Here is a 19,972-nt window from a genome sequence, read left to right on the forward strand (position 1 = left end):
ACTGCATTTAGTGCCTGATTGATAGGATAAATATCTCACCAATCGAATAATGCGAGAGCGAAGCACGAGCTGAAAATTTACGATATTCCAACCTGAAAACTGGACATCCTAAGTACTATTTGTAACCAAGAACAAAGTGAGTGCTATATCAAACAATAACTGATGCGAGCGCAATAATATGCGAGCCCAAAAATTGTAAAATCCCAACCTGAAAACTAATCATTCTAAGCATTTTGTTATACTGACCAGATCGTTTTGGAACGATCTTCCCCATGATCATGATGATATGGTACATAGTGCCTCACTTAATATATTCAAACGTAACGGATGCGGGAACGGATGCTTATCAATTCTTATAATTTCCCTTTGTAAATCTTTATATTCATGTACTTTGTTAATACGTTCTGGCTGAGTAATGAGTAATAAATAATAGTCATAGAGTGGCAGACACTTTTTTATTTATTTATTTATTTTATTATTTAGTTTTGTATTCCTTACTCAATCGTCACATTTTGGCATTACTTTGTTCTAATCAATTTACTTACCTGTCCTCTCCTCATTAAGACCGAATTTTTTTCTGGATCCTGCAGACTTATTAGCAAGCCTTGCTTTTTTATGCAGGTTCCCTCATATTTCACTCTTTTAAATTGTCTTTAATTCCAAATCGCTATTTTCTTTAATTTGAATCAATTGTTATGCCTTGTCTGATTTGTATTCTCATAAGTTTTCTGATATTGTTTTCCGATAATTTTGTTTGTGCTTGTGAAATAATTATGTAAAACCAAGTCAAATCAAATCAAATCAAATCAGAAATGGGACCTGATAAGGACTGCATTTGAGTGATTGATAGGATACATATCTCACCAATCGAATAATACGAGAGCGAAGCGCTATAGCTGAAAATATGTAAGAATTCTAAATACCTGAAATTTAGACATCCTGCATTTTTTGTAGCCAAGAACAAAATGAGTAATATAATATAATGCAATGTAATGTAATACAACATAATATAATATGACACAACACAATAATATTTTTGCTCTAATATCTCTATTAAACAATAATTGATGCGAGCGCAATATGCGAGCCAAAAAATTGTGATATTCCACTGGCCTGAAAACAGGACATTCTAAGCACTTTTTGTAAATACCTTATGCGAACGCGAAGCGCGAGCCTGATTTGTGATTTTATTACCTGAAATGTATTATGTTTTACTTCAAAAAAGGGTATTTCATATTGAAATACTTCAAAAGGGTATTTCATTTTGCAAAAGGGCACATTCATTTAAAAAAAAAAAAACATTTTTCCTTCGAGGAATTTTGCCCCCCCCCCCCCCCGTTCCGCCTCCCCTGCGCGCCACTGATTGTTAAACACTGCAAGTCAGACATCGCGAGATTCACTCTACCTACTCGACCATGAACACAAAGCAATCTATTATTAGGCCTATACATCACGTCTTTATCTCGTTGGCCTATACAGATCGGAAACCCATCAATCAATAATCAGTGAGTTGGTTATTCTCAATTTGCAATTTATGTAACGTGCAATATGCTCTGTTTGAAGCTCCTTGCTCTGAAATATATATGAGCGACTTCCGAGAAAATGTCGGTTTCTCTCATCCAGCTTGGCTTCACACCTTTTATATTAGCAGGTTTTACTGCGTTCCTGTTTTCATTCATTCTTGTTCGATCGGGAAGGACTAAGAAATACAGGAATCTACCACCCCGCGGCCCTCGAGAATGGCCGGTCCTCGGGAGCCTGCCCAGTCTGGCAGGCAAAGACATGCCACACGTTATCCTCGCAAACATGGCCAAGAAGTATGGACCAATCTTCAGTATGCAGATGGGATCGTTCTATGCGGTAGTGCTTAGTGACTATTCTCTTATTAGACAGGCGTTCACGAAATCTAATGATGAATTCAGTGACAGACCGAAGATCACAATGATTGAAAATGTTGTCCAAGGAAAAGGTAAGTTTATTAATTTGATAAGTAATAATAGAGGTGAACGGGGGCGGATCCAGGATTTTCAAAGGGGGGCGGGGGCAAATTTTTCGGAGGAAAATTTTGACAGGCAAATAAAAAAGGTTTTCAACTACAAATTAAGGATAACCCGAAAAAATGACAAGCTTAAAAACTAAGGTCTATCTTCCATTAAAAATTGTAATTTTGCTTCTCAAATGAGCGTGCCCCCCCCCCCCGATCCGCACCTGAGGGTGAAGAACTACAAAAATGAGGAAAGGCCGAAGTTGATTGATTGATAAAATGATTGATTGATTGATTGATATTGATTGATTGATTGATTGATTATCAATCATATTACAACCCTCGTAAAAAATAATGTTCATAAAAAAATTAAAATGATTTTAATTGGTTATTTGCAGAATGGATGATGTATATACAATTCAATCAAGGGAAGTTTGGCCCTAATGAGGAGGGGATGAGGAGCTATAAATTAAAATGTTCAATTTTGTTTGAAGTATTGATGCCCAATCACGTTTAAAACTGAATGCAGATATTGGATTGATGTGAGATATTAATAATTGGACCACTATAATGCAAACTTTGGACTTTGACCCCATGCAAACTTACAATTCAAAATATTTAATCATGCATGGGCATCGTTCTTAGCAGTGGCGTAATGCGCTCAGAAAATTTGAGGGGGTAAATGGCTTATATCGGGCCAAATTTATCAAAAATTGCCAGAGAGCGATGTGAGCGAGAGAAAATTTCAACCGTTTTATTACCAAAATCCAATTTTCTGATAGATGTAGACATACAAAAATATTAATCGGAAAATATTCATATTTCATCTTTCTCTCTTTCCTTTTCTCATTTTTTTTTCATCAAGGTCGTGAAAAAAACTCATTTGAGGGGCAGCGAACGTCAGCCAAGCCCACCCCCCTTATCTTAATGCCACCCTAGGACAAACTTTCAATTGAATATGATTCTTATTTCTACTCTTCAATTTGTCAAGGGAAATTTAAGAGATACATTCGGATTTTTTCTCTATGTACTTTGCATAGGCGGCGATCTCTTGAGATATTTGGTCCATTGGGGAGGAGGGGGTACGACTCTCTCCCATAGGCTACTGTAGGCTTGAAAATGTAAATTGAGGAGGGTCACCCCCCCCCCCCCCGTGTGAACGCCGCTAATGGTATGTTGACATCAGTGTGGTTAGACCGTAGAGCTATTACAGATATGGTTAGACATTAAGTACTTCAGATGTACGGAAGGTGGTAATTTGGCGTCTCCATCCGCAGAACGGATTCTAAAGTCTGTACTTTGTCTTTAAAAAGGGAGCCTATATGCACCAAGTTCTGTTATCCCTCAATAGTCTACAGTCAAAGTGTGATACCATCTTGCTAAACTTGTTGACGGAGACGTCGAATCATAGAAATGACAACTTTAAAGGGGAACGAAACCTTTGGAACAAGTAGGCATGTGTCGAAACAGAAAAATCAAAGAATAAGAACAAAGAAAGTTTGAGAAAAATCGGACAAATAATAAGAAAGTTAGGAGCATTTGAATATTGCAATCACTAATACTATGGAGATCCTCCCATTGGCAATGCAACAATTAGGATGTGTGATGTCACATTAACTTTCCCTTTGATGGACTATAAAATACCCTCAAAATGTATCTTTTTGCTTTTTCTTAGGTGGTACAAACTCTTTATCCATGATCTATTCTTTGAAAATATGTACTACATGCCCTCCTATAGAAATAACATAATTATGATCTATTGATAGATGTGATAAAAGAGGCAATTTAAGTGAAATATACTAAAGTAATGCTGAGAGTTGTTCAAGTGGCATCACGGCTTTGTCGCATTGCAAACATGGCAAATCGGAGGATCTCCATAGCATTAGTGATCGTTATATTAAAATGTTCATAACTTTCTCATTATTTGTCCGATTTTTCTCAAACTTTCGTTGATCTGTTTCTTTGATTTTTCTGTTTTCACACAAGCTATATAGTCCCAAACGTCTCATTCTCCTTTAAGTCTCTACTTTGTCTTATAGGGAGCCTAAATGTACTAAGTTCAGTTACAGGTCCCTATATACATATTGTACAGTTAAAAGTGTGATTTCAAGTTTTGCTAAACTTGTTGACGGAAAAGTCGATCAAAATGCAAACGTTGTGAAGGAGCAATTAATTATTATAACGACGACAATCGCAATGATAATAATGATAACAATAATGACAATGATAATAGTAATAATGGTAGTAATAATAATTATAATAAATAATAACAGTGGCTACGTATACAGAGCGCGTGTCCATCTCTTGGCGCTTCAAGGAAGTTAATGTACACATTAACAGTAAAATAATGAAGAACAAAATGGAAAGTAGTAAATAAGATATAACCAATAAGCTTTCGGTTGGGACTTTCAATAATGTTTTTGTTGATGAAAGTTGGCGTAATTGGATAGGTAGTTGATTCCGTAGCTTTTACCTGTAGGTAGAAAAAAAAAGCATAATCCCCTTCGGTGTTTTGTTCTGGGTGTTCGGAGCAATCCGGACTTTTGGCATCTACTACGGAGACACTCTCTACACAGCCCGATTCCTTTTGAAAATGCATGTCAAATCACAATGGAGAGCTGAGAGGCTTTTGTCGAAAGTTGATGGACCGGTACAGCATCAGAGTCTTTTGACTCTAGACAACGACATGTATGCAGTTGTTTGTCCGGTGCAAATCTTCGAATGATCTGCTGTCCCAGTCCACCAACTTTCGGCAAAAGACTCTCAGCTCTCTATTATCATAATTGCATTGCATTTTCAGAGGAATCGATGCCTTTTATAGAGTTTCCCCGCAGTAAATGCGAAAACTACGTATAATTCATCTGATGAAAATATTCTCATCAGTTATTCTCAATATTCCCTCGTTTATTCAGGTTTGATCGTGTCGTACTTTGGTCAGATGCAGACTGAGCACCGTCGCTTCTCACTCTCAGCTCTACGATCCCTTGGTATGGGCAAGTTTAAAATGGAAGAAACTATCTCCGACGAGGCACGTCACCTAGCCCTGAGTTTTTCTTCGAGACAGGCAAAACCCTTTGTACCTTTCCATGACATTGTTGTAAGCGTTTCCAATATAATCTGTTGGCTGAGTCTCGGTAAGCGCTTCGACTACGACGATGAATCTTTTCAACGAATTCTTGCAGCTGTGTTCGAAAGTTTTGAGATCGCCGAGTTGGCGGGACTCTTCAATTTCATCCCTTTCTTGAGGTTTTTACCCAGAAGTGGTTATAAGCGAATGCTGGCACTTAAAGGCACCCACGATAACTTTATGAAACCAATGGTACTGAAAGTGAGTGAGGAGCAGAAGAAGAGTAGGAGATCTCCAACGTGTTTTGTTGAGATGTACACTGAGCAGATGATGGAGGCAGAGCGTGAGTCTCCTGGTAAACACACATTCACTGAAGACAACATGTATCGTGCAGTTGCTGATCTTTTTGCTGCCGGTACAGAGACAACCGCCACAACCTTAAAGTGGGCCTTGATGTACATGGTATTACACCGAGACGTTCAGGAAAAGATCCACAAGGAACTTGATGATGTTGTCGGACGAAATCGGTTACCACGTCTCACAGATAGACCAAACTTGCCGTACACGGAGGCTACTTTGCTCGAGATACAAAGATTTGCTTCCATCACGCCTCTAGGAGTTCCTCATGCGCCTGTCAAAGACGTTGTCCTTAATGGCTATGACATCCCCAAAGGAACTGTCATCCTACCTAACCTATGGGCCATTCATCATGACCCAGACCTATGGAAGAATCCTGATGAGTTCAATCCAGACAGGTTTCTTGACCCAGAAACCAAGCAGGTTGTACAGAGGGAGGAACTCATTCCATTCTCTATCGGTAACTGTTCCTTTTCATTCATTTTCATTTTGCAATTTGAAGAGATCAATGGAGCGTCTCACATGTTCACACTTCTAATATAATATATTGACAGTTTGAACCGGGATGTAATTCTGTAGAGTCATGCTCGCATAATAGGCCCATCATGATTATTTTGTATGCAGATTAAGAATGAAATTAAATAAACTCATGCTGTATTCATTACAAAAAATGATGATTGAAGAGGTGCCTCTTTTTGTTAAACCAATGTACGGGATGCCATTGTAAACACCAACTTGCTGGTTGTGTTATTTTTCCCATGTATCTTGTGAGAAGGTGGTAGAGTTTGAACATGAACAATGCAGCTCAAAATTTCTTTTGTTTCCATGATAAAAGATTGAGATCTCCTTGTGTAACCGTTCTTAACCCATGATTAAACTGTTTTTTCTCACCCCCTTTCTTCCTCTGCATATACATGTATCTCCCTCTTTTATATATATTGTTCTTTCTCCCCTCTTCCCCTCTCTTTCTCCTTCTCTCCCCCCCCCCCCTCTCTCTCTCCCTCTATTTCTCTCACTTTCTCGTACTTATCCTCTTTCTTTATTTCCAGGTCGTCGTAGATGTATGGGTGAACAATTAGCCAAGGTGGAACTATTCATCTTCTTTACTCATCTCTTGCATCGCTTTAAATTCGAAACACCAGAGGGCGCCCCTCCTCTAACAATGAAAGCGAGGAATGGAGCTACGCTGAATCCAGAAGAGTTCGAAATCTGCGCTTCTCTGATTGATGATATCATGTAGATTGATTCTAACCATTAACGATGGAAGGTGAAAAGTACCACCCATATGTTCCGTTAATAATCTCATCATCATCTTTTCTATAGGATGTAGACCAGACGAGATGATTATCTAAACATATATGGGTGACTGGCACTTTTAAGCCTTAATTTTTAGTCATTATGAAAAACATTAAATTATAGTTGCAATCGTGATTACGATTTTTGACAATATATTGATATTGAAAGGCGATTAGGATACATCCGTTTTCCGTAAGGTGATAAGCGAAGCACTGAAGAAGGTAGTAATTATTAAAACAGCGGAGACATTTACAGTTAAAGGGGAAGTTCGCCCTGACGATAAGTTTAAGCAGAAAAAATATACATAAGTAAAGGTTTTATCAAAATCCGTCAGAAATAACGGAGTTAGGAATTTTTCAATTTAATTTTGTGACTTCACCAACGAGCAGCTCCTCAAATTGTCGTTTGATATCTTTTTATATAATTTTTCTTTTTATTGTTTACTCTTTGCTTCTCATTTGTTTTAAAGTGCCCCTGCTATTTCTGTCAATACTTGATTCGCCCCTGCAACATCCCCCCCCCTTTTAAATCCTTTTTTTTTACTTTGAATATTAAGAGATTGTTTTTACAAATTTTCTTTGAATGTCTCTAATAAAGCGTTCATAATCTTGCGTGAGCTTAACGTATACGTATTGGGATGTGTGTATGTGCGTGTGTGTCTGTGTATGGGGGAAAGGGTAAGGTTTCTTTGTGTGCTTGTGGGTGGGTGTGTGTGTGCGTGCGCAAGGTAGAGGGGGGTCCTTCAGCTGCTTGTCCTATCCAGACTTTCCCTATTATTTATGTCCATATGTTGTTGTGTTTTTTCCTCTGCTCAAAAGTTGGTCTCTTTCCGTCTCGCAGTCTCTTCCCTTAAAGTTTTATCTCTTTTTAAAAATATTTTTAACCTGGTCTTTTATTACTTGTGTGATCCGCGATTTTGTTTTAATCTTGTTATTCTTTAGTAAATATTTGGATTTTTTATTATTCAACTTTAATAAATGCTTAAACATAAGAAAAGGTCCATTTTCCTTCATAAAGTCTATGCGCGTAGCGCAGAAACACAGGATAACAAATTACACCGAAGAAAGAGCAAGTGAAATGACAAAAGATGTACTTCATTATTCACATACATATTTCAAGCAATGTGATTTTTCTTAGCTAGCACTTAACCATGTTAACCAAGGAAACAAAATGACTCAACAGAAAATCTACGTGTAAATAAAACAAATTATGGTATGACCAATATCGCATCATACCCCCAAGTTCACAAAAGGATGTTAAATGCCATTCTATGTTGTGAAATCTAGTTTTTCTCTTCTAAAATTAAACCTTTTCCCCATCTATTGGATAAGATATATAGATCGATTCTTTAAAAGGTGAAAAATATTCATGTATCTTCATAAGAATTATAGTTACGATCAGTTTCTAAATCACTTCTTTATACAGTGTATCTATTTTTAAAATGGCCAAAATGTGTCAGTAACATGGGTTACATTTTCCATTTTAAAATGTAAAATATATTTATTTCAAAAAAATTATTCTACTTTCAGCTAATTGTTTAATGGCCTCGCAAGTTCGTAACATTTGAGACTTGCGATGGATAGCAAATTATAACAGAACGACGCTGATCGGCTCCTGATCAGTGTTTGAACAAAATGCGCATGCAACAATGATCTTGATTGGTCAATAATAATAATAATATGCAACATTTATATAGCGCTTAATACGAATGTTTCTAAGCGCTACATACTATTACCCCGGCTTTATACGGCTACCCTGATCGGGCGCATCGAGCATTCAAGGAATTTCTTCCTACCGGGTACCCATTTTCTATACACCTGGGTCGAGAGTGGCAAATGTAGATAAACGCCTTGCCAAAGGACGCTAGTGCTGTGGTGGGATTTGAACCCCTGACCTTCTGGTTTACAGTCCGGAGACTTATCCACTGAGCCACAACACCTCTACATGGTGATGTTGGTAGGTAACCCTTTGTACTACGGAGCTATATACTACCACTTGAGTGAAGAGTAAACTTTGACATGCAGCCTTGAAAATTATTCTTAAAAGTTATTTAAAAAACGTATAAATTATCTAATCTATCTAACTAAACTAAAATCTAAAGAATTATTAAAATTCGTCATGGATAGCTGCTCTCCGACTTTGTCTCATGCCAAAATAACGAGTTGGTAGATTTGCATTATCTCTATGTCTCCTGACAAACGAGGTGAAGGCGCTGACGCAGTTTCCAATGAAATAATCTGCTTCACCAAGTAGATACATATCCAGTTGGGGCCTCTCCGGATCCATAGTTACAACGTTTAACTGTAACAGAGACAAAGCAAATTATAAAATGAGAACCCAAAACTATTAATAATACTACAATGAACCTACGTTCCACCATCGTCATGATCTAGTCGACCCCCCCCCCCGGAACAAAATAAATGAATGAATGAATAAATAGATAAAATAAAATAAATAATTAAAAAGAGTTTTAAAAAAAGAATAAAATCACGACCAAGAAAAAAATAAAATATGATGGTATTTTGTGAATATTATTTAAAGCTGTCACAAAGTTAAATTCGTATTTAAAAAATCAACATTTTCTACCCATCTATTCATTGATTCATTCATCCTTCCATCCATCTATATATTCATTCACTCATTCATTCACTCATTCATTCACTCTTTCAACAATCCATCAATCCATTTATTCATCCATCTATTCATTCATTCATTCACCAATCCATTCATTCATCTATCCACTCATTCATTCATTCATTCATGGTTAACTTACATCTGGAAAATCTCTTTGTAAATCATCTTGCATAGAAACATGATCCGTTGCGATGAAGATTGTCCTGATCTCATTTTCTTGCATCAGCGCCCTCACCTGGTGAAACATGTAAAATATGAAAAAATCAAATACTTGAACTAGACAAGTATGATCTTGTATTTTCTAAAATATTTTTTACCAAATTTTTCAGTATTATATTTATCTGATGATATTGATCTGTTTGTTCAGGTCAATTTGTTGTGGGATGTTTTTTAACGAATACATAATGAGTACCTGTGGCGCATTTGTAAACAGGTATTTCTTTCAAATATTGTATGTCCACAATGGTTAAAGAATGGAACAGCAATATATTGTTTTATTTCACATTTTTTACATTGAAAATTTGTCATGCTTGAATGAAAGACCTTTAACATACTTGCAACTGTACAAGAAATAATGAATTTAATTTTTCTTTGCAATATGAAAATAGATGAATGAAGTATTATAATTTCAGAATGATTGACTTTCTTAAAATGACCAACCTCTTCAGAAACCAGCTCCTCGGACTGGATACATAGTTGTCTATGAACTGTAGTGGTAGGATGGACACCCAGGCATTGAGATGATGATAATAGACGCGTCATTGTCCCATCGGCTAGATCACAAGTACGGGCCTGTATGCGGAATAAAGGTTTAGGTAATTAAAAGCATGGATCTCCTATCGAATCCACTGGTAAAGTGTACAAATTGGAAAAAGTAGCGAATTAAAAACTCACTTTACAGTTCTACCATGTGTCTGAGTAAAGAAAAAATAGCAGTCAATGATGTCATAATCTTACATGAGTGAGTGAACGTATTTGCGAATCCCTTTTCAATAAATTAACTTGAGAATTTACACTAAAAAGTGTTCATTAATTATAACAAGTATAATATGAATTACTGAAAAAGTGTTTTTGAAATAGATTTAAATGCAACCCTTGTAGGATTATGACATCATTGACATCTTGATTAATTCATTGCAGTCATATGTTTTACTTTGGCGCAAGTCAAAATTTACACTCTAAAGAATACCTCCTGAACATACAATTACACATGCTACATAAATATTGTTTTAAATTACATAGGAGAAGATACTCTTTCCAGCCATACATAATGAGTATCCATTCATGACATATATTTTCTTCTTAAATTGGGGATTTATGAGGTGTCGTTTTTTTTTACTCACATGGTATTAAAACCGTCAAAACTGGCCCCAGACCGAACTGTGAAGCTTGGTAGTAAATAAATTTAGACATTCTTATACTGGATATGGATTCTCAAGGATTTTCACTGAAGAAGAATCCGGGAGCAGAATATAGAGTTGGATTTCATGATGAATGTGGTGATGGTGGCGATGGTGATGATGATGCTGCTGCTGCTGATGATGATGAGGAGGAGGAGGAGGAGGATGATGATGATGAGGATGATGATGATATGATGATGATGATAATGGTGGTGATGATGATATGATGATGATGATAATGGTGGTGAGGATGATGATGGTGATGATGATGATGATATTATGATGATGAGGAGGAGGAGGATGATATGATGATGGTGATGATAATGGTGGTGATGATGATAATGATGATGATGATGATGATGATGATGATGGTGGTGATGATGGTGGAGATGATGGTGGTGATGGTGATGATGATGAGGATGATGAGGATGATGATGATGTGATGATGATGATAATGGTGGTGAGGATAAAGATGATGATGGTGATGATGATATTATGATGATGGTGATGATGGTGATGATGATGAAGAAGATGATGATGATGATGATGATGATGACGATGATGATGATGGTGGTGGTGGTGGTGGTGATCGAGGGTGAGGGTGATGATCCCCTCTGTAACAATTTTGATTAAAAAAGCCATATGATAATGATCGTAATAGAAATGATTATAATCATCATTTCAATGATACTGTAATCACCAATAAATAATTGTTAAAATGTTTTTCATAATGAAACATAACCTGGAAATCAGTTCCATAATGCTAAATATTAATTATTAAACAAAGACACTACTTACGTATTAATGAAATGCATCAATAATGAACCGAAAAAATCTCAAACAAATCAAAATACAGCATAATGAAAAAAAAAATTATATCGTCTACTGATAACTTACCCAATCGGCGCCATTTCGCAGGTGTAGTCCCACGTACGGCCTTTCGATGTTGTCTGTGATGTACCTTTCGCCCTCCCTCTCTATATCCGCTGACCATTGTAGATATTTATGAAGGTGGTCTCTGTCCAATGATAGCGGTGTGCTGGTCGGTGCGTTCATGAAGGCAAGTACAGGATGCTCAGAGGGATTGAATCTGGAAACAGTTTCAATTAAATTCATTAATTTGAGTAACGTGATAATATATAAATATACCCTCATTTGCCAGAAATGCCTATATTTTCCTGCTATACACGAGGCGTTGATTTTTGGGGTGATAAGTTTTCTTTGTTGTGATGTTTTGTTCCATTTTTTTACTTGAAAAAGAAATTATAATAATAATAATAATGATAATAATAATAATAATGATAATAATAATAATAATGATAATAATGATGGAGCGTTGTGGCCCAGTGGATAAGTCTTCTGACTTTGAAACAGAGGGTCGTGGGTTCGAATCCCAGCCATGGCGTAATCTCCTTCAGCAAGAAATTTATCCACATTGTGCTGCACTAGACCCAGGTGAGGTGAATGGGTACCCGGTAGGATTAATTCCTTGAATGCATGAGCGCTGATAGGCAGCTCGAGTTAAAGCCGGGGTAATAATAATAATAACAACGCGACTCTCGGAATAGAATATTTCTAGATAGATGGCGCTATATAAATGCCTATTATTATTATTATTATTATTATTATTATTATTATTATTATTATTATTATTATGATAATGATAATAACAATGATAATAATAACAATAATAATATAATAATAAAAACAATAATAATACTGATAATGATAATGATATTATGGTATTTATATAGCGCACATGCGCTGCATGCACAGATGAATTATTTGTTATGTAATAACATTATATGTGCATGGAATGCCTATACTACTAAGTAAATTATTGTATCGTTTTTGAATGCAGACATGAATTATATATTCAATTCCAATAAACAGAAGACGAATAAGATTCCAAAACAATTTAGTAGGTTCGATGCTTTACAAATATGAACGATCTATTAGCAAAATTGTATAATTTTGATTGCTTACTTTTTTGGGAGCGCGGGCATTTTTTTTTTCCAGAGGGTTGGGCTTATGCTTTTTCAGTCAATTATGACTATAAACATTAAGTCAAATTTATCACAATACATTATCGGGCAGTTTCGTAAAGCTGTTCGTAAGTTATAGTCAGTTTAAGAACGACTAGTGATCCTTTCTCGTGCATGGTAATATTCACCATTAAATGTTCATTGGTGATTATTTAGCGCGTAAGAAAGGTTCACCAGTAATTCTTCAGTCGCTCTTACCTTATGAACAGCTTTTTGGAACGGCCCCTTGACAAATAAAGAAGAATCGAAAAAATGTGATATTGTTTTTCTTACGTTTCCATCCACATGACCCTCCATGGATCATACTCGACGTTATAATGAAGATCGCCAGACCAGATTTCAGATCGGCTAAATTCAACATTCTGAGCCTCCCAAAAGGTAGAGAATGGGTTTCCTTTCTGTTCAAAATATAATCAATGAGAATATATTATATTCAAGATAGTTCTAGTGGGTGATTTCATACGTGCCGTACGGACATTTTGACAATTTCTAGTTTCCTAGGCGAATTCTTGATCATATTCTTTTTAGTCAATGATTGAGCTATAGAGGCTAGTCATGTCAAAAACTAATAACACAAAAAAAATGAATATGGGTAAATTACAACATACTTTTGTTGGTTGTCAGTTTTTTGCATGTCTACCCAGTTGTACTTTAATATTACCACAAAGCAAATTGAAGTTCTTCGTTCGTCTGGACAGCAAGTTGAAAATGTTGTGAAAATTACTAATTTTTCTAGCATGGAATCGCCCTAATTAATGACTGTTTCAAGGAATATTTTTTGAAATATATTACAAACCTTAATCACAGAGGGAGTGCCTAGATAGGGCGGCAAGACAACTTAAAAGTGACGTCATACTTTTTCCTAAATTGAACCTTTCCTCTTAATAGTCTTCTGTCTTTCTTCCCTTTTTGCCTTCTTCTTTTCTCTCTTTCTGTTCGCTATTGAAAACGATTACAGAGGTGTGGGGCGGTCACCCCCTGCCCCCACTGTGGCGCCGCCCCTGCAGACAAGCACTAAATTTAAGAGCTTGTAAACTTCTTGTGCGTGGTGTTGTATTACCATAAACAAAATCATGTGAGATAGGATTAACAAATGACGTTATTTCTTATACAAAGATTGGCCTAGGTTGGATTTTATACATCGGGAAATGATACATTATGTATCAGTTTGTACTTATGTTACCATCACTATAATCACCATCGATCCTGTTCAAAATCATATCGAATCATAATCACCAATCATCAAAAAGTTGATTCCAAACGAAATGCCTTCTACTCATTAAGCAGGAGTAATATCGGCACTATATACTCATGGGTATATTTCATATGCTTAACCCTAATTCTCCCGGGGGGCCATAATGGCCCCCCCCCCTCAACAATTTTCGCGATATATCTGCTGCGCGAAATTTTTTCACCTCGCAGCTCACTGACTTTTTACATTCAAGTCTCGCGCAAATTTTGAGACCAAATTTGTGACGCCCGGGTACGCGGTTACGACATTACGCAACATTATGCAAGTGCATGTCAGACCCAAAATTGCTCATAAACGTGATTTCATGTACAAATCCAATGCAAATTGCGTATTTAGCCAAAATTCATAAATGTATCATTATTTCTACTTTTACTGATTAAACTTAATTAATTTTGCCTTGTTTATGATCAGAATTATGTCTGGAACAATTTCCATTGAAAAAACAATAAAAAACAAAAAGTAAAAAAACAGAGAAATACATAAGAAATTCATAAAACAATAAAATACATAAGAAATTTATTTCCAAACCAAATTTTTTTTTGAATTACGATTGTTAAGAATGCTACAAAGAAAATTTTTACCAAAAATTAGCATTCTAGGAGCTTTATTTAGTGAATTAGAGCAAAAAGTATGATTTATGCATAAATTAGCATAATTAATTCATATAAAATAAAATCTCATTATTTTGGAAAATTTTACCATACAGCCTTGTAGATTACATCGCCCACTACCAGTGTGCAAATTTTTGCGTTGCTCGCGCGATCGGCGGCCGAGATCTTAAGGGGGGGCCATAATGCCCCCCCCCCCCCGGGAATGATAAGAATCAAAATACCCCGGGAGATTTAGGGTTAAGACTGAATAATTAATGTGCATGAATAGCATTGCCTTTGCGTGTTGCTGTTTGTAATGGATATAAATAAAGTGAAATTGAATCTGCTGAATTAACTATGATAATTATTGAGACAAAGATCTGAAAATAGACGAGAATTTTACAGAACTTTAATAATTCAATTTTGTTTGATTTTTTTAGAAGGGGAAGGGGAGGTCTTACCCTGGGACACATATCATTATTTCCCTCAGCTGCCCTGCTCGAGCAGTATGCTACCCTCTCATCCAACGGCCAATGAGTTGGTGCTAACTCGTACATGAAATCTTCGAATGTGACGATGTCTTCATAGTATTCTCTCAGAGCGTTTAAATCGAAGTATTCCGTAGCTGGAACATAAAGCTGGAAAGACAAACAAATAGGTTTGATACAATTGTAAGTTTCCTATAGGAGGTTTTGCTATGCGACGCATGACGGATTCAAGAACACATTAAATCTATTGAAAATGCCCATCAAATGACAATGAACAACTACATGTATACATATATATATATATATATGAGGTCTTTGCCGAGAATTGGCAAACCGGAATAGAAGTTCCGGAGCTGACGAAAATGTCAAATAATATCGTTTGCCACGAGTCCAGGGCGAACCTGTTTGTTTGATTCACCAATTTTCGACAAAGACTTCTTGGTTGTGATTTGTCATGAAGGGCGTTTGACAATAATTATATTCTCTATGTTATTTCATCAATCTTGCGTCATGGTACACGAAAACTCCATAATGCTATAAACTCACACCAACGTAATCGACTCCTAAATCGACCGATGGTGTTGCGTAAGTCGGTCTGGCCCCCGTAACACAAAGATTATACATTGGTCATTAATTTGATTCTAATGTTTTTTTCCTTTCATAGAAAGATTTTATTCAGAAATCAAACACGAAAGCAATTCAATTTACAAAAGAATCATGAGACGAACATGTTTACAACAACTGTACATGCGTACTATTATCTGATGATATGACAAAATTATGATGCTTTTGACTGAGAACCCTTTCAATTTCACAATAGCGTTTCAATACGCTCTTAAAAGAGCTAAAACACAACCGATTACCCTTACAACAAATTCTGATTTGTTGCCAGTCAGTCTACTTAGTAAAATACGCATACAACAATGAACTTGATAGGCCATTTCATTTAGCGATTAATCGATGACCTTTGTGTTACGGGACTCTGGAGTTGTTTTCGTTGATCTGACGGTGTCATTTTAAATATTACCAATAATGGCTTATGCCAAAGATATCTTTGCTTATACCAATCTAAATGGTTATGAGTCAAATTGTTTAGACATAAATATTGAAAATTCCCCTTATATAGATGATAATGAGTGGGTAATTTTTTATTCTATTTATACTTTCTGGTTGGGTTCAGCCATAATTAATACTGAATAAAAAAATTATACTATTTCACTATTCAATTTTATTTAATTTCATATCATTGTTTAGAAAAACGCATTATTAGAGACACTCCGAGCATTTTGAAGAACAAGCCTACAATACATTTTACCCATTTATTGTAATCTCAACATTTTATTTTTTTTTATATCAAATGATATAAATTCAGATTTAAAAAAATAGGAAATACACGGTGAAATAAATAGTTCTTACCTTGCCAACTATATATATATATATATATATATATATATATATATATAAAATTTTTAAATCGAAATTTTCAGGATTTTGAGGTTTTATTATAATTCTTACATTATCTTTTCTTTGTCCGACTGCGTGTTGATAATCGATGAATGGAGGTATAACCAAGACTCGATCGAGCGTCTTTGCAAAATATAATGACCCTAATAGAAGCTCCGCTTGGTTGCTGAATCGCCCTGTAAAGACATATAGGTATTTGATATCATTATTATGGTAATCAATTTTTATGAAGATACTTAACCAATTGATTGGTTTCTACAACATCGCAATTTTAGATGTATATATTTTTTTATATTTCGGCAGCTTACATTTCCTTTTCTAGTGGTATTTCGCTTCCTCGTTATTTCTTTTCATAAACGATCATAATTTTAGATCATAATCAAAGCTACCTTCAATATCAATGGATGAAAAATCAAGGAGTACAGACAGGGGTATTTTTGCTCGCTCGCTCGCGTCGCTCGCACGCAAATATGATGATGGGAGATGTGAACTCCTGTCTCAACGAAATTCCCAGCTTGTTAGTGACGTACATGACCGCCAATGGATTGTCCTGAACATTCATCAAATACCATACCAACAAAAGTCGGACAAAGTTAAATCAGAAATCGTCTTGATCAGATTAAACCTGAGACAGACAGAGAGAGTGATCTGAAATCAAATATTATTTCATTTACATTGCCTTCCTTCGTTCCCGCTGAAACTTGTAAGCCGTAATTATGCGCATGCGTTTTACGACCACACGGATAGTTGATGAAGGGGGGCAAGACCAAGACTCGATCCAACATTTTAGCGAAATATAAAGTTCCCAAAAGCTGCTCGACCTGTCCAGCAAATTGTCCTGTGTCGGAAATAAATAACAATGCACTTGGTTATAGAGTGTAAGTGGTTAATGGGTCTCATGCCCCCCCCCCCTCAAAAAAGTTCCACGACAAAAATAAAAGAGGAGAAAAGGAAGAAAAGGACACGAAAAGGGTTGAGATATGATGGTATTGTCTGAATATCTCACTTCTCTAGCTCGGGACTTTCAAAATATTTGCCTCACACGCTGCGTTTCGCCCCTCATGTTTTGTTGGGGGTTGCTCATTCCGCCACTGATGATTGTAATATTAATATTTCGATTGAGTGTGTAAATCAATATGCATTTGATTAAATTTGCTTTCATGAGAATCTGTCAGGCCTGTTGCGATTTTTCAACGTTCTGATAATGTGTCATCAGCTGCCGAAATATTCTCAACATCTTTATCATTGAGTCTTTCAAGATCATTTTTCAATAAAAATTTGGTGAAGAGAATATAACTTATTTATAAAACATTTTTGTCTTTAGTTCAACCTTATTATGTCACACCACTCACACCAGGGCAACATTAATTTCCGACAAAGTTCTCAGATCTGACAACTTCCTTTGATTTTGATTGGCTGAGAAGCGATGTTACTATGGCAACTGCCGGATAAAACCGGGACTTGTCGGATAAAACGTCCAGAAAGACTTTTCGTAAAACGGTCCCCGGTATAAACTATTGTATATTATTGGTGTCTTTATTCAAATCTTGATCAATCATAAAGCAAATCATTTCATTAGATAGGAATTTTATTTTATATACAAGTAATAGTAGTGTTGATCGAACTGGCAAACATTCATGGGTGCCCTTGTTTCCAAACAAAACCTTCTTTCATTGAACATGATAATGATTTTAGATCGTAAGCGAAATGCAGAACAGTAAAAAATATATTTAAATCGTCCGCTAGTTTGGCCCAGGGCAGGGTGAGGGTCAGAGTCATCCCTTGTAGACATACTTATAAACCCAAGAAGGCCTATTCGATACTTCTTACAGGACAAGTCCACCTCAGAAAAATGTTGATTTGAATCGATAGAGAAAAATCAGACAAGCACAATGCTGAAAATTTCATCAAAATCGGATGTAAAATAAGAAAGTTATGACATTTCGAAGTTTCGCTTATTTTCAACAAAATAGTTATATGAACGAGCCAGTTACATCCAAATGAGATAGTCGATGATGTCACTCACTCACTATTTCTTTTGTTTTTTATTGTTTGAATTATACAATATTTCAATTTTTACGAATTTGACGATTAGGACCTCCTTGCCTGAAGCACAAAATGTTAAAATAATGGAATTACATGTGTTCAGTGAGGAATGAAACTTCATTTCACATGACAATGACGAGAAAATAACAATAATTCATATTTCATATAATAAATTACAAAAGAAATAGTGAGTGAGTGATGTCATCAACTCTCTCATTTGGATGTAACTGGCTCGTTCATATAACTATTTTGCTGAAAATAAGCGAAACTTTAAAATGCCATTACTTTCTTATTTTACATCCGATTTTGATGAGATTTTCAGTGTTATGCTTGTTGAATTTTTATCTTTTTATTCAAATCATGTTTTTGTTGGGGTGGACTTGACCTTTAACTAACCTCGGTCCTGAAAAATGCGTAGGCTTCTTTATAATTATTATGGGTGATTCAAATCTATAGTAGTTCCTAAATGAACAGGTGTGCTGGGGACAATCATGCAATGTGTTGCTCTGTCCGAAGCCTCTGACAATAAAACAAGCTTGTAAAGAAACAGGTCTAAACCCATTTATTTAAAAAAGCTTATGGCAAACATTGCAACAAAGTATATGCAAAACATATCCAAAGTCATTAAAGAACACTCGATCAATGTTAATTAATTACTGCATGCATTCGCCAATTGTTTCACATATTTTTGTCTTCTCCTTCTTCTTCTGGAAACAGTACAGTCCACCGTCTGGTGTATTGTCGTACTGGTCTCCACGTTTATGCGAAACAAAAGCGTTCTCGATCAGTAAAAAAAAAGGGGGGGCAATTATATTTATAATATCATCAACGACAACAAGACCATTGAGGCAAGCCCTGGCAAAATTCACGTCAAGTCAAGCTTGACGTTCATTTGCCATAATAATCAATACATAATGATTGTGGGCATTAACGGAAAGACAAGATAAACATACAAAAAGAAATGCATATAGGCCTGCCGGTCTATGGAACAGTAGTAATAAGATCTCTTACCTGAACACGGACAGTACAAGATATATCCCTTAGGGTCCCATTCCAGTTCTGATCCAACTATTCTTCCTTGGGCTAGCCCACTTAGGACCAGGATCGCTAAGACAATGTAATCAGCCCTCATGATTCTAAAAACAATGCCCTATTTTTAATCAGGACAATGCTTGAAACAGCGTTACGTGTGAGAGAGAGAGTAGTTGTACATCCAACGTGTATATAGCTTCAATGTGCCTCTTAGCTTTATCTTTAATTGTTGCATTCCTATTCACCTCAGAACAGTTTGTCCACGTCGCTTTCTCATACTCTTCCGAGCCCTTTGAGAGTTACTCAGGTGGAACACA

The 19,972-nt window shown here is 36.0% G+C and overlaps 2 protein-coding genes across 3 annotated transcripts; one reads left to right on the forward strand and one right to left on the reverse strand.

Moving 5' to 3' along the window:
• Positions 1–1,447: 1,447 nt before the first annotated feature.
• Positions 1,448–7,326, forward strand: LOC121430698 (cytochrome P450 2U1-like). Its single transcript, XM_041628050.1, has 3 exons — positions 1,448–1,969; positions 4,897–5,868; positions 6,458–7,326. Exons 1-3 carry the CDS (start codon positions 1,603–1,605, stop codon positions 6,646–6,648), a joined length of 1,530 nt encoding a protein of 509 aa, XP_041483984.1. The 5' UTR covers positions 1,448–1,602; the 3' UTR covers positions 6,649–7,326.
• Positions 7,327–7,777: 451 nt separating this feature from the next.
• LOC121430699 (GDP-fucose protein O-fucosyltransferase 1-like) lies at positions 7,778–19,909 on the reverse strand. Of its 2 annotated transcripts, none has more exons than XM_041628051.1 (8): positions 19,635–19,909; positions 17,252–17,415; positions 15,087–15,263; positions 13,057–13,181; positions 11,636–11,828; positions 9,999–10,130; positions 9,478–9,573; positions 7,778–9,005 (listed from the first exon to the last, which is right to left on the reverse strand). In XM_041628051.1, exons 1-8 carry the CDS (start codon positions 19,753–19,755, stop codon positions 8,811–8,813), a joined length of 1,203 nt encoding a protein of 400 aa, XP_041483985.1. In that variant the 5' UTR covers positions 19,756–19,909; the 3' UTR covers positions 7,778–8,810. The 2 variants fall into 2 exon arrangements, with proteins under 2 accessions (XP_041483985.1, XP_041483987.1); XM_041628053.1 differs by lacking the exon at positions 17,252–17,415 and adding an exon at positions 16,629–16,753 and having other exon boundaries at positions 19,635–19,908.
• Positions 19,910–19,972: the final 63 nt, after the last annotated feature.

Source organism: Lytechinus variegatus, chromosome 17, assembly GCF_018143015.1.
Source record: "Lytechinus variegatus isolate NC3 chromosome 17, Lvar_3.0, whole genome shotgun sequence".
Taxonomy (NCBI): domain Eukaryota; kingdom Metazoa; phylum Echinodermata; class Echinoidea; order Temnopleuroida; family Toxopneustidae; genus Lytechinus; species Lytechinus variegatus.

Excerpts from the sequence above, each read along its gene's own strand:
- LOC121430698 (XM_041628050.1), top strand. The coding sequence starts at position 1,603 with ATGTCGGTTTCTCTCATCCAGCTTGGCTTCACACCTTTTATATTAGCA. Across the intron at positions 1,970-4,896 it reads AAATGTTGTCCAAGGAAAAG|GTTTGATCGTGTCGTACTTT; the intron begins GTAAGTTTATTA and ends TCGTTTATTCAG. Across the intron at positions 5,869-6,457 it reads ACTCATTCCATTCTCTATCG|GTCGTCGTAGATGTATGGGT; the intron begins GTAACTGTTCCT and ends CTTTATTTCCAG.
- LOC121430699 (XM_041628051.1), bottom strand. The coding sequence starts at position 19,755 with ATGAGGGCTGATTACATTGTCTTAGCGATCCTGGTCCTAAGTGGGCTA. Across the intron at positions 10,131-11,635 it reads TGCGAAATGGCGCCGATTGG|GCCCGTACTTGTGATCTAGC; the intron begins GTAAGTTATCAG and ends TTCCGCATACAG. Across the intron at positions 9,006-9,477 it reads TACAAAGAGATTTTCCAGAT|TTAAACGTTGTAACTATGGA; the intron begins GTAAGTTAACCA and ends TCTCTGTTACAG.